This window comes from Harmonia axyridis, chromosome 7 (genome assembly GCF_914767665.1).
Source record: "Harmonia axyridis chromosome 7, icHarAxyr1.1, whole genome shotgun sequence".
Classification (NCBI taxonomy): domain Eukaryota; kingdom Metazoa; phylum Arthropoda; class Insecta; order Coleoptera; family Coccinellidae; genus Harmonia; species Harmonia axyridis.
This window is the reverse complement of record NC_059507.1, coordinates 28,704,206-28,720,301: the sequence shown is the minus strand read 5'-3', so window position 1 is coordinate 28,720,301 and position 16,096 is coordinate 28,704,206. Positions and strand designations below refer to the sequence as shown.

Genomic DNA, 16,096 nt, shown 5'->3' with positions numbered 1-16,096 from the left:
TTATGTGAGGAGTAAAAAGTAAAAAGAGAAAAAAGTAATGTTTACACATAGGCACATTACAATATTTGTAGGATTTTTTTTTATTTCAGCCATCGTGTAACGAACAAAACACGACACGAACGGCACAAGTGATTATACACCAATGAATTTGTAAGCACCCTGCGAATACCAGTCGCCTCGTGTAAGTGGCGTGACGTCACACACTAGACGCTGCGTACTGTGAAATTATTCTTCCAAGCGCAACTAAAGTCCCATAACTTTTTCATTTGTAGAGATATTTCAATGATTCTTCCACATTTTTGTTTCATTTTACTTAAATTTTCAGAATTAATCCTTAACAAAAAAATGAAAGTTAGTCCATTGGAAAAACGGCTATCACCAAAATCTTCACTTTTTACGGGCCACTATCGCTTATGTCTTACCACTAGATACAATTCGTTTTGTGAATAATGATTTGGAATCTAGATCGACGAAATACATTACCGCATTTCAATTAAAGAAGAAATCGAAGAAACCGCTTTTTTCAAAAGTATAATAAAAATAATATTATCAGGGACAGGGAGTTTTCAAACATTGCAAAGAAAGTACGTTGTGCCACCGAGAAGACTGATATCACTCGTGTTCGAGATAATTCAATACAGATATTCTGGTAAAACTCACTCGAAGTGTAAACCGGTCAACACCATCGCTATCGCCGGCGGGAAACCACCAATGGAAGACGAAACGCTATAGTTACTCACCGTTTACTACGTGTTGATTGTAATTGTAGGTCAGCGGCACCATGTGCAACGCTCGGGCGGAGCATCTCTTATGACGGCCCTCCTCGTCGTCATCGCTCCCTCGGTCGCCCTCTTCTCCCAGAAAGTGAACCTTCTCCCATCGGTCCAGATACCTGAAATAATTCGGACGTGTAACAATGGAATAATCGATATTGTAGCATGTGGAGAAAGCTCGTGTCTTATCGCACGCACGCGATTCTTTCCACTTCCGGTTCCTGAAAACTAACTGCTAGATGCTCCTTACCTGCCAGCAGGCCGTAAGCAGCTAGGTTCACGGTGTCAGTTAAATCAAGAAACCGGTGGTGAAAACATCATAAAAATATAAGGAAATCACTGACATGAAGTCAGGAGATATAGACAATTATTTTCACTTCCGGTTCCTATATATTTCACTGAAAACTTAACTGCTAGATGCTCCTTATCTGCCAGCAGGCAGAAAGCAGCTAGGTTCACGGTGTCAGTTAAATCAAGAAACCGGTGGTGAAAAGAATGAGAGTGGAAGAACATCATTTAAAAAATGAGGAAATCACTGATATCAAGTCTGGAGCTTCTGAGTCCTTGTTTGCTCATGCACCAATTGTAACTGTATGTATGTAGTCTCTGAGGATACAGCAATTGGTGCACGAATGAACGAGCGTTCAAAAACTCCCGATTTCACGTAAGTATTCTTCTTATTTTTGATTATATTGCTAGTTAACAATTTTACCTATGCTTAAAATTATTATTTCAAATTTACTTTTAAAATTTCAACTAGGTGTAAGGGAATTAATGTTTGCTATCTTATAGCAATTTTACACAAAACATGAAATTATTAATCTTGATGTACATGCTGCACGAGGTTTGAAATTGTCATTATTCACTCTAAATTTTCAACTCGATCGAATCTGCAGTTTTAGAATTAACAAGATAACAAAATTTCGAACAGTCATACTTGGGGAACTTTTCGATGGGTTATGCCAATACCTCCTAGAAAACAAGGCCACGGTACTCGACCCGAAAATCTTGTGACGTCAACCATCCCAGGTCATTTTAATACTAGGGCTCGGGTTTAGGGACGCTTCTTATATCCCAGTCGACACAACTGAACCGTGATATTCACTTGTTTTGTTAGTTTTTCAACACTTGTTAGCAAGGTTATTCAACCTGTTGTGAAATTTGTGTGAATAATTAGTGTTCAGTGATATTGGACAGTACTTTTAAGTACTACCTGTGTTGAGAAAATGCCTTATATGTGTTGTGTTCCTGGGTGCAGGGGAAATTACAAAAATGGACCGAAAGTGCACGCTTTTAAGTTCCCTACGGATACATACTTGCTTGAAAAGTGGTTAGCGGCCATTCCTAGGCAAAATTTAAAACCCACTATACATACCAAAGTATGTGAGAAGCATTTCGCAGAGGAGAATTTAATTAAATCCACTTCAGCGACGGATTCAAGAAGCGGTCATACAATAACGGTAACTCTGAAAATCCCTAGACTCAAACCAGATGCTGTTCCAACTTTGTTTCCTAATTGTCCTAAATATCTATCGAAAAATATCAAGTTTAGAAAAACTCGTGATGAAAAATTAGAAAGAACCGAACTAAAGTATTTGGAAAAGGCTATAGCGGAAAGTAGAGTAGAATTTGAAAATTATCGAAAGTTGAATTCATATGTAGATTTTGAAACTTTTCTGAATGTTTTAAATAATTTTAAGCTGCCTAAGCTGTGGAACAAAATTGTTGACGAAGAAAAAGTTTTAATATTCAAACTCAAGTATTCACCAGGGCCTATAATTACATATTGTGTTGTAGTTAAATCAAATTTGCAGGTAGAAACATTTTTATTTGGTGAGGAAATAAAAGGAAATATTGATTTCACCGACCAGAAACAAGAATATAATACATTCAATCCGAATCTCATTGTAGAAGAGAGCGACATAGATAATATTAAGGAAGACATGCCTGTGATTACTTATTTAGCAGGTTATTGTTGTTATATTGTTCTGAGGAAAATTCAGTGTGAAAGATGTAAGCGAATATTGATTTTAGATGATGAACTTATTGTTGAAGATAATTACTGTCTCATTACTAATCTAAGTCGAGGACGATTGCTTTATCCTCAAGATTCTGTTATACAAATAGTTTTATATTCATATTTAATTTTCAATAAAATAATTCAAGAATTCGAAGAGACATTCCTTAGTATTCATAATAAGCGAACATGTCTCATTCAATTTATTTCGAAATATATTATTCAGAATGAAATGTTGCCAGAAATTCATTGCGAAATTCATTCCGGTGAATTGATAGCTAATATAGTGATAACATGCACTACAAATACTCTTTTGAAGAACTTCTGCGGAAAAACTAATGATCGTCTAGTTAAAACATTCAATAAAAGAAAAGCGAAGACATTTGATACTCAATAATCACTTGTGATAATAGTTCTCCCAGTGAACATTCACAAAGATATTGAGTCAATTTTTCTCCAAGAAAATTCAGTACGTGATTTTGTAGATATAATCTTGATATAATGCTTAGAATTTCAGCTTATCTAGTGATTACTCCTACTGGCAAGGACTTTTCGAATCATTTTTGTGGATAGTGTCATTTTCATCTAAGTTCATCATTTGAATATAATTCAAATGAATCATTTGTTTCCCAATTATATCATTATTATCCCTTATGGAAGATATCAATATTATCGAATTTTCGTTATTTCAATACTTTCGAATTCCACTTTCGAGATATTTCAACGTTTTCATACATATACATATAAATAGGTATCATATTGATTATCCAGTTTTATTGATAATAAATTGGTTTTTTCTTTGAAACTTGGTTTTTTCCATAATAAAAACGAATGGGATGCAACGAAAGGCTCAGTTGACGACTGGCATCCTCTTTAAACAAAAAGCCTTCCAAATATTATTCATATAATTGTGAAACGAGTCACAAGCCGAACGCTCACAGTTCAGTCGACTATGCCCTGGGTATGCTTACGTCACAAGAGAGCACCCAGGCCTTGTAGTCTAGGAGGTATTGGTTATGCCCATTTACTTACGAGCTTAACCGCAGCTTCAAGATCCGAACTTACCCTGAAATAATACGGAAAAACCTAGAAAGAAACATCGTCAACGATAACGGTTTTCTCAAAGTGATTTCATCAAACATTTTGTTACTTTACAAAAAGTTATATGAGATTTTGCAGGAGCAATGTTAGGTAAGCTACCGGTTCAAGTTGACGTTAAGGCAAAACTGCAGAACATTCTAGAGTAATTAATTGCAATACAACTTGAAATAAAGACCTCCAAATTGGCTTAAAAAGCGCACTTAAAATAAATTAATGCATGCAGATATTAAGAGATTTAGTCATATGAATTTGCTCTGATTAAACTTGAGACTTCCGAGTTTAGCTAATGATTTCCCTTAACACCAATAGCGGTATGATTACGTAGAATTGAGTGCGGTATACATTAAGTTCTAAAGCGGCAAAATAACTGTCCCCAATGAAATATGACGTGGTTGGTTGATTACCAGGATAAATAATATATGCGAACATATGAGATATACCTTGATAAATGAAATTGAGTGAATACTATTAGGATTATATTCACAAATTTCGCAAATCTTTTTCCGAACATAGACTTTATAATATAATGCCTTTTAATAATACACTGCTAATCGGTTGACATGAAATATAACGTTATATTAGGTAATTAACAATCGTGAATTAAACTTACTTGCAAAAGGAACAAAATTGCATCTGGGTATAAAGAATCATTGCTCATAGAAGCTAGTAGCGGTACATTCCCGTAATTTGATTCTACTTGCAACAATATGTGAACACTATTGGATGAGAACCAGTCAAGAAAACTAGTTATTACCGATCCAAGTTCAAATGTTCATGTCTGATGTTTATATGGATGGTGAACGTTGTCTTATATGAAGTATACTTCACCTAAGAGAACGTTCTTGAAAAGAAGCATCTTTCTTGTTTCATTCGAGTTGGTTGGACAAGAAAATTGTCTAGAATTTTCAGAAGAATGCATTTTTATAAGTAAACTAGACCGAGAGACGCTATCATGAATTTAAGTCAGGATTCACCAGAACACGCACAAAAAATCAGCAAAATCGGTTTTGACTTTCAGGGGTCAACTTTCTTACAAAGTACAGTGCATCCCTTTTTGGGTGAGACAGCCAGGTTTCTCGCTTGTTATTTAAGATAGAGCCTTGCGGTTTTCACGTTCCTGTCCTACTTTTTCGTGAAACTCAAGTTGGTCCAATCAGATTTTGCATAACTGTTTCCGTTCAAGAGATACAGGGCGATTTTGGAAATTGATACTTTTCGGACACCTCCTTTATCTCCGAAGTTATTAGAAATAATGCTAAGGTAAAAACTACGTCTGAATCAGAATTCTGCATAGAATCCAGTGGCGTACTTAATTTTTTTTTCGGGTTATGGTTTTGAAGATTCAACACAAACCTATACCTATATTTTTTAATGGAACACCCTATACAGGGTGTTTCCTAAACATGCGGCAAAAATTCAGGGGGTTGTTCCTTGGACTATTCTAAGAATATTTTGTCCTTTGATGATTTTTGAAAAACCTATTTGTTTCGAAGATATAGGGGAAACAAAATTTCAGATAATAACATTTTATTATGAAAAATTACATGAAAATTCAACTCAACCTACAAAAACCATAAATGAAATGCATGTCAGTCATCTCGGTGTTTGTATAGCGATTCATAATAGTCAAAGATAAAATGTTAATTGCTAATACATCACAAAACGAATTCAAATGAAAACCGTGTTTAATCTGTATTCCTTTACCATCTGCACTTATCAATTTTTAGTCAAAAAACTGGCCGTTTTTAGTAATTGGAATGTTGTTAAACAAATTTAAAAATAAATTGTACCTACTTAGTAAACACAGTGCGCTACGCATTTTTATTTAAACTATTATTAATTTTAAAAATATGAAAAATGTTGTTCGCCCTGTATCTTCGAAACAAAGAGGTTTTTCAAAAATCATCCAAGGACAAAACATGCTTAAAATAGTCCAAGGAACAACCCCCTGAATTTTTGCTGCATGTTTAGGAAACACCCTGTATATCATTACTTCGTTGAATTCGTTATTTTTTTCCCTTCAAAATGATGTATGATACTATGAAGGTGGGATGTTCAGAAATGTTAAAAAACACTCAAACATCAAGTAATGATGATTTTTTGTTAATGGGCAATGGATTTCCCATATAAAAGAGAATCAATTGGATAATTGTCATTTGTGATTTTTATTTATAGTATAGTAAGCAAACAAAGATAGTACACTCATCAATAACATGAAAAACAAAACGTAGGTGCCTACCTATTAGCAACAAATAAATAATACAAAAATTCATAAACATTGCATAATATCTTACAGATTAAACTGTTCAAATTGCTGTCCATTTTCCATAAAACATAATTGACAAAATTTTTCAATACGCCTGAGTGCATTTAATATTATAAAAGGGCGGTTTTGTAAATCCTGGAAGACTGCCTCTGTTGATGCAAGAAGTTCTTCGGGACTGTTGTGTCTTTTACTGTAGAATATTATATGTATTACGGAAAATGGACAGTAATTTGAACAGTTTAATCTGTAAGATATTATGCAATGTTTATGAATTTTTGTATTATTTATTTGTTGCTATTAGGTAGGCACCTACGTTTTGTTTTTCATGTTATTGATGAGTACGCCACTGGATTCTACGCAGAATTTTGATTCAGACGTAGTTTTTACCTTAGCATTATTTCTACTAACTTCGGAGATAAAGGAGGGGTCCGAAAAGTATCAATTTCCAAAATCGCCCTGTATTTCTTGAACGGAAGCAGTTAGGCAAAATCTGATTAGACCAACTTGAGTTTCACGAAAAAGTAGGACAGGAACGTGAAAACCGCAAGGCTCTATCTCAAATAACAAGCGAGAAACCTGGCTGTCTCACCCAAAATGGGATGCACTGTACATAATAGAATTATACCATACATCCGGAGCTACTTACGTTACCGATTTTTCTGCTGAACGCGCTCATTAAGATAAAACTCAGAAAAGTACAAAAGATCTCCAAGGTATCAAGGCCATATTTCTTAGAGGGAAGCAGAATGATAATGGATCTGAATGCTCAACTTAGCAACATGAATAATAAGGTCGACAATATAGAAATCTGGAATTCGTCGAGGATCGTTTCGAAGATTATAGAAAATCATACTAATGAGAATCGAAAGCTCAAAAGACAACAATGGATGGCAGACTTGGATTGGTGGAGCACAATAGGCAGCGAAGAACTGGGAATAAAATAAGATGCATAGAGTAATGAGGCAAAAAAAATTGCCGAAGAAAATTGTATGAGAGACAAGCGCATTGAAATGAAAGACTTATATATTGAAGGTCAGATAAATATAACGTAAGAAAACCTTTTATATTGAAATGCATTCAGCAGGAAATATGATAATGGATGAGAATGCAATCCGTACAGCTAATTAGGGTATTTATATCAACGAAATATGAGGACGATAAACCAGAAGAGCAAATCATCAGAGATGTGGCAAAACCTTAAATCTGCTACTTTGAATGAAAATGAGTTAGGGATGAATCTCGAAATACTATTTATTTTAAGTCACACTATAAAATCCCCATAGTGCAAAAAAAACAAACTGAAGAAAATGACAAATTTAAATTCTCCCACTTGCAATCCGTAAAGTTTTTCAAAATGTACCTACTTGAAACCAGATAGGAGGTATTATTGCTAGATCACCGAAGAAATTACTTTTGATGGAAAGGAAAGGCAAGAAATAATAAAGTCAAATTTATCAATTTGAAAATGTTGAAAAATCTAACGGTCTTGAATCCGGAGACCTTGGTGTTCACAGAATTTTTTAATCATTAGTTCACAGATTAATATAGGCACTTGGTTAATTTGCTGAGGGAAACTGAAAATTTCGATGATTTTTATAGTTTGATAAGATATTTATATATCTTGTTATATATTTTCAAAAAGGGAAAAATATCGATTTTATTCTTTATAAAAATTCTTATTGTGAACATTTGAATGAACATAAGTTTGTATTAGAACTTTAAAACTAATTGCAATAAAAAATATTTTATTTTATTTATTTATCGTATGGCAATTTAGACACAGAAACTTAAAAATAATTTACTCATTAACACATAAAAAATATATAATTACAACATAGGATTCTACTGAAAAAAAGTGCTTCTGGGATGTTTCTGTTTAATGTTGATACCACCAGTAATGAAGATATTATGACAACTTATTATTTCACATCATTTTCAATTTTTTTTTTATAATTCGAAAAAAGTTTGATGGAGGAATTAATTCTCTCAACAATCGAGCCCGAACATGTACCATTCATTTTTTTCTAGCTCGCTCGCCATACCCTGGTACGCAATTGGAGGTAAACAGTCAACAGATTTGGAGTGTCCTATTGCAAATATCTTGGTTGCTATATATAACTGAAAAACTTAGAGAATTGAGGTAGCCTGTGTAGCATTTTTGAAAATGAGAATAAGAGATTACTGTTTTTGTAACGAGAGCATAGCAGATGATATATATGGTCTCTTCTCTCAAATGGCGTTGAGGCATGGACTTGGGACAAGGTCTATAGATTTAGACAGGTTGTCTCGTAACTTTCAACCAATCAGCGTCAACCGTTCTTGACGTCACTCGGTTTATACATTCAAATAAATGACATTTGGTTGCAATGAAATCGTGGGTTTTCACGGATTTTCTTATTAGTTTGATCGCATATATCGTTCGTAGTTTATCGTAAATATCTTCAATCAAAAAATAGCTACGATAAAATGTCTGTCAATGATGGCCAATACAGACAGTCTGAAGACCTTGACAGACACCGGATGACGTGTTACCCCACTCTTCAACCTAAGTTACGAGGCAACCTGTGTAATCTACAGGCCTTGGACTTGGAAAACGTTGAGGGGTTGTAAAGAAATTAGAAGAAAACAGGCCTCTTGGTTGGAGACTGGACCAGGACAAGCTCAACACAAAGTTTTGCCATGTTAGTCTCAAACTTCAAGGAGAATTGATACGGCACTTTGAGAAGATAAATAACACAATTAAATGAAATGGCCATATTTCCGTGGGAATGACAGCGAAGTTTCATAGGAGCGCAGTTGGAAACGATGTGTAGATTAACCAAAGTATCGGCAACCTCCTTTGAAGTCAAGAAGGTTATCACTTTAATAATAGTCGACAGTTTTATCTTCATCTCTTTCAGGAGCGAGTTTGCACCCCAATATTTCTGAGCATCTTAGAGATATGCACGTGGTGTGCCATTAGTTTAGATATCCTTGCGGTGCAACTACATACTAATATTTCACGCCGAAGCAAGGAACTCGGCACCATATCCGTTACCACTTCACATCCACCGAAACCAACACAAAAATCGGCCGACGTACGGGAGCACCTTCGGAAACCGCCAACGACCTAGCCTTTACCACCACCTATACAGCATCAAATACTCTCGCAACAACAACGTGACCCTCTCGACGAACATCGTCCGGTATATCACCGGCGGGGTTCGCGACGGGTCATGGTTATCCGCGGCACTAACCTATGGTACTGGCGGACGCGCGTTTGGCGCACCACGTGGCCACCTCTCGCCCGCCGTCACTCGCGACTACGCCCCCGGGAGAGTCCGTCGTCTCAACGGCGGCGGCAGTTGCAGTGCACAGAGCAACCCGACGACGACGGCGACGACCGGAGGAGGAGAGATCCGGCGGAGTGCGTGCGAGCGTATGTCGCCCGATCAGCTGATCTTGGGGTGTCCACGTCCGGTGCTACCGACCGGCCGGCCCGTAGAGAGCACAGCGCGCCAAGTACCTCGCGATGGCGGCGTGGCCCGCTTCCTTCTCTTCCTGGCGGGAAAAATATACCGTCTCGGTCGACCTTCGAGAGGTGGCCAGACTGCGTGGCGCGCGCGGAGAAAGTTTATAGATCACCGGACTGACCCCGGAGGTTCACCGCGCGCACCGTTCAGAGGCTACCCGGGGTAGGCGTTGGTAGATATTGAAAGCACCAGATGATCTTGAGTGCAAATTTCATTTCAAAATTCAGTATTCCGAGTTGAATATTCGAGTTCGAATTGAAATATAGGGTGTTTTTTTTCGAGGTATATAACTTTAAGTTTGCATTACTGTTCAAGATGGCGACCGATTCAACAGCTGTCAAGTGATTTATTATCAGTTTGGTTTGGCAATTGGTCATGAATAAATTCACGCCTAAACAACGCTTGCAAATAGTGCAATTTTATTTCGAAAATAATGGTTCTGTGCGGAATACGTATCGCGCACTACGTCCATTTTATTTCGTTTAGCGATGAAGCGCACTTCTGGTCGAATGACTACATCAACAAACAAAACTGCCGCATTTGGAGTGAAGCTAATCCTCAAGTGTATGTCGAAACACCGTTACATCCAGAAAAACTGACTGTTTGGTGCGCTTTATGAACTGGTGGAATCGTTGGTCCGTACTTCTTCAAAAATGATGATGGCCAGAACGTTACAGTCAATGGTGATCGGTATAGAGCCATGATTACTTACTTTTTCATTCCTGAATTGAACAACCATGATGTCCAGGAGCTATGGTTCCAACAAAACGGCGCAACATGTCGCACAGCTCGTGCCACAATCGATTTATTGAAAGACACGTTTGGTGACCGCCTAATTTCACGTTTTGGACCTGTGAATTGGCCTCCAAGATCTTGTGATTTAACACCGCTAGACTACTTTCTGTGGGGCTATGTAAAATCATTGGTCTATGCGGATAAGCCACAAACCCTTGACCATTTGGAAGACAACATTCGCCGTGTTATTGTCGATATACGGCCACAAATGTTGGAAAAAGTCATCGAAAATTGGACGTCCAGATTGGCCTACATCCGAGCCAGCCGTGGCGGTCATATGCCAGAAATCATATTTAAAATGTAATGCCACAAGATTATCTTGCGGATAAATAAAATTCATGTCAATCGAATAATCCATCGTTGTTTTATTGCAATTTAAAGTTCTGTAGCTCTAAAAAAAAACCAACCTCTATTTGAAGAGGTGCAGAAAGGAGCTACATATTCATGTAAATTTAAGAAGGAAACGGAAGAAGCGGCTGTAGAAGTCATGTGTCAAATTCTGCAGAGAAAATGCTATCTTCTATTAGAAGGCGAGAGAGCAATTCCGAAAATTTTACAGCTTAGTGGATGCGTTGGAAAATCCTAAACCATTTGACAGTCAAGCGTTCTATCACTTGGTTTTCGAATGATAAGCGTTTCATCCTCTTTCAATTCTTATATAGTTTATTTCAGGCAGAGCTAGTTTGATTATGCAGGTGAGTATTTCATCTACCCAACTGCTATGTTTGCTTTCGAGGAGTTTTTGTATTTATAATATTTCTGTGGGATTGGTTGGTTTTAGGTACATATAGATCGGTCGTTATGTTCAAGATTATATTTGTAATCAACGTTGTGTCAACGTCTCAGGAATGAATGTGATTAAAGTGAATCATTTCCTCTTCTAGCGACTTTCAAATTACGTGCGTGGCAGCAGAGTGAATAAGAATCTGTTTTTCTGATCTTTCGACTGTGAGGGTAGGAAGTTCGAGTCCCTGGTCAAAAAGAGAATAATCTGATTCAGTAAAAAAGTTTACCTGGAACAAACTCCTAACTTGCACTAGCTTTGAGAGTTCTCAAAGAGGCTAAGGGAAATTAGGATGCCAAACATTAAATATTCACAAGATGAACTATGTAAAGTCTCCTAAAGAGAAAATACTGATAGTGATTTTTTTTTGGTGGATCAAAACTCTCTAATAATCCTCAGGATAATCCAAATCATTATAAATGATCCAGTAAGTGGGCTATGATGAATAAATCAATAATGGCCCAATATGTAGCGTAAATTAATAAAGATTCGATAAACTGGTATTATCGTTACAAAAAAAAATGTGAGTACAAGAAACACCCTGTTCTCAAGCGGGCCCACGTTTACAGGACTTTTTTTTCTTCAAATTACTCAAGAAACCCTTATATATCACCCCCTCCTCCCTGTATTGATTCCAGAGAAAGCAATGCTGCTCATCGCAGGATATTGGAATATTTGGATGATGATGAAAATTACTTCAAAAGCTTCCTTCAAACCTCGAAGGTAGAAATTTCATGAAAACTGGGCTTCTATTCGGTAGAGAAATATGATAGACCATTATTAATTATTGGCGATAAAATGCCTTTATTTCAGTCAACAAAATAATACAGGTATTGGCATTTGAAAAACAATATATGTATGTACATATACGTCTTACTTTGACGAACCCTGTACTGTATATTCTACCGATAAGAACTAATCTACAGGACCTCTCTGAACTACGCTCAAAACTATAATCTAATAGGAACTATGATTTGAACAAATCACTGAAATAAGTTGTATGAAAATATAAAAAAAAATCGAGAAAAGAAAAACTTGGAATCAGGAATTTTGAGCGATCCCTTCATTCATCCAATACCTATATGAGATGAGATTTTTTTCATGTTGCCATTGTTGCCGGTTAGTTTATTGATTAGTTAGTTTATTGATTTTCGTATACAAACTTAATTCAAACTGTTCAGATCTATTGTTACGAAAATGTTGAAAATTGTTTCTATGGGTTTGAATTTACGACCAACATTTACGAAACAAAGTTAAAACCGTTACCTATTGTTTATCAGATCAGAAAAATCTTATTTCAAATAGATGTTATCACTGAAATATAATATAATGTTTTCCCTATATTATTCATTAATTTTCTCTGATTCTGGTAAAGCGATTAACATGAGCCTTGCTTACGGCTTGAAATTTTTTTATATCCAAATGCAAATTTAATCTCTATCGAATGAGAACTTTTGAAATAATGAGAAAGACAAAATTTCGAACGGCAATATTTACGAAACCCTTAGTCCAATTCTGCCCATTACCGATATAAATCTCATTGTGATGAAATGATAGAGCTATCTGTTCGGGGAACGACAACTCAAAGTCAATAAGAAACCGACAGGGGTGCCAACAATGCTAAATTTTACAAGGTGCACCACTGCTCCAGTTGAATTATCATTGCTGATACTGATTTTTCTAAGATCTAGATTATTATTACCAAATTTTCGAGAAAATCACATGTTCTGAACGTCATAATGTATCATTTGATACGATAAAATAATAAATGCAAGAAACGGATATGTCGAATAAACTATCAATTAAAAACACGAAAATCATTACGGAGGAAATTTACCTCAAATAAACCTGCTTCAAGGCGATGCTTCCATTGACACACTTCGAAGGCAGGTGGAAGTGCTGAAGTAGATCTGGCCACGCATTCTTCGAATTGACCTGAAAAAAAAAAAGGAAATAGTTTAACTATATGACACTATACATAAAAATAATAATTTGGAAAATATGATGTTATTTTCTAAAAAATTAAAAAATAATTCAATAATTACTCATTAGAGTTATTTTCAGTAGAAAATTTTAACTCATTGCCTCGCACGAGAATAATGCCAGATATCAACTGGTTTTTGTACCGATCATGCAAAAACTAGCTTTAATATTTTCCGAGTAAGAGTGGAGGTAAAGGTATTATCAGAGTTGAAACAATGAACTATTTTGAAACTTAAAAAAAAAAAACGAATGAAGGGTTTAATTTTCAGTTTGAATATGGATTAGACTTATGAAACTTCGCGCTGACCTTCAAATTCCATCGATTTAATGAATAAATGGAAATGATCTTTATGCGATATATTTATTATTCTTGCCAGTTCAAGCGTTTATTTTATTTATAACTGAGCGATAAGTTTCATATTAAATATCATAAAAAAACCGACAAGGCGTTATCCAATGAACGAAAATATACTAAAGGTTTCAGGAGAATTGACTTACAAGTTTATGTTAAGTAGTTAAGCTTATATCAAATTCGATTGGAAAAAAAAACTATTTCACAAAAAAAAAAACTACGCCAATGAGTGTGGCATTCTGCTTTCTAGTCCTTCGATCCTATAAAACAAGCCCTTCGCTGTATGTACACCTTTTATCTGCACATGAGCAATGAAAGAGCAGAAATAACTCTCCAACCAGAATACCAAATTTCATTAAAATTGGACTAGAACTAATAGTAAGCGGAATATTGGTCCCAAGAACTTGTGCATGGTCTACTACTGGTTTATCCACGTCCTAGGCCGGATTTCTCGTTCAATGACATATGTCAAACATAACTGTCAACCGAAACGTCATAATATTTCAGTAGAAGGATAGCCATTCAATAATATGGATCGTTTATGTACTGTTGAACGTGTGAAAATTGTGAAAACATAAACATATAAATAATGATTCTAAACTAAGTACGTTTCCTGCATTAAAGGCAGATTATGGTCGAGATAATAGTCCATCTGATCGTACAATTGGTAAGACAGTGAAAAAAAAATGGATCACATCATCAAAATGCATACCGAAAATATCGCTGTGGTAAGTGAAAGTGTTGAAAAAGATCCAAATTTATCCATTCCACGGCGCGCACAACATTTAGGCCTCTCTTACGGCACGCTATGGGGTATTTTGCATCTCCATATTTATAAGGTTTCGTTATGACTTGACAAATGTCAAGTTATTGGTAAGATATTGCCAGAAATGTACCAGCAAGTCATGGAAAATTACCTCACAAGGATATAGTCCTATAAGAGATCACGCGGAGGATATTCAAATCATGTTATATTCCACATAGCATTGCTCGATGTTTTAAATGAAAGTGTGTTTAGTTTACGTTTACTTTCGTTACCACAAAATAATAATGATAATAATTTATTCAGTTCAACAGTGACAATCAAAGTACATCATTTTAGCATTAATAAAACTATACAACCTAAGCTAGAGCTTGTATGTTGAATAAACTCTTGATAACTGGAAAAGCTGAATTGTGTATGGAATCATGTACGACCCAAACAGGATAGCCATAGAAATTTCCATCAAAATTCGATAAAAATTGTAGAAATTGAGTCTTATAATTTACGGGCACACACCAACAGGCACGAAAACAATTGTTTGGAATTGTCTATAATGAATTTTCCCAGTGGACAATCTTCAAATCAATGACAAAACTTCTCATTTCTTTAATTCTTCAACATTGTCTGACTTCATATAATCATTCATAATTATTGTACCTTGTCCGAATTATTTTTAACCTTCAATTGTTCAAGTTATTCCAAGGTTACCACTTATACATACATATTTATTTTTGATATCTATAAAGATTTTGCAACACTCTCCAGTTCGAAGGTAAGATCAACATACCTATGCCTACAGAAAAGAGGAATATATTCAAGTTTTTCTGCTACTTGTAGCTGTAAATTCCATAGACTTCTCGATTCCAGTTGAATTATATGTCATAATAGGAATATATCTGGCAATCCACAGAGTGGCTTCGGATAGGTCAAAAAGAAATTCATCCACTTCCCAACTTCGAGATTGATACAACTTGGAATCAAAATTGTTATTGATGAAGTCTTACGACGTGCACCTTTGTGAACCATTAATAAAGTTCAACGGAGAGAGCCCATATCACAAATAGCCTCAAAGGTGCCAGAGCTGACTTCCTGATGTCCCCCACCGTCCCGTAGAGGTCAGAAATAGAAAACACCGATATACGGATGCGTTTATTGCACACATTGTACAACGCGAAACAAACAGAAGCAAGCTCAAATATGCAATTACACCGGGATCCTTCGACCATCCGATCATTCCAGGGTCGACGCAACGTTGCCGCGTTGTGGGCACCGATGCGGCGTTGACAGATCAATTTTAACGCTGTCGTCGGAAACCGCTCTACAACGACGGTTCACCTAATTTCGATCAAGGTTGCGGGGCGATGTAGGAGGGCGATCTCTGTATTTTGCTAGCGGACGGAGGAAATGTGTGCCTTGGAAGGTGGAGTTCCCGATATCGGTCGGTTTGGAAATATAATATTTTGATCGATGAAAATTTAAATGTTCTCAATCACAGTCGTGGTTCCAATTGTAATCACAACTAGCTTTGATCGGCGGCTTACTTAACGTCTGTCAAACTGACGTCAACATAGGTCAAAGGTAAGATGCATAGAAAACCTGGTGTGTCTACTTATACCTGTAAAATTTTCAGACAAAACGGGAGATTTTTCAGATTTATACCTACTTGATTTCGAGGGATTGCGTCTGTTTCAGATCGTTTATATTTGACATTTCTCTCGATTTTCGGCTCTCGTGACCTTTGAGAATAGAA

The 16,096-nt window shown here is 36.1% G+C and overlaps 1 protein-coding gene across 7 annotated transcripts in view; it reads right to left on the bottom strand.

The window, feature by feature from the left end:
- The window catches only part of LOC123685409 (AT-rich interactive domain-containing protein 2), a 65,715-nt gene that overhangs the window by 32,071 nt on the left and 17,548 nt on the right, over positions 1-16,096 (bottom strand). For all 7 annotated transcript variants that reach the window (XM_045625082.1, XM_045625084.1, XM_045625083.1 and 4 more), the window contains 2 exons: positions 13,086-13,183; positions 741-892 (listed from right to left, as the gene is read on the bottom strand). In XM_045625082.1, coding sequence (XP_045481038.1) covers positions 741-892; positions 13,086-13,183 — 250 coding nt within the window. The remainder of the gene's footprint in view (positions 1-740; positions 893-13,085; positions 13,184-16,096) is intronic.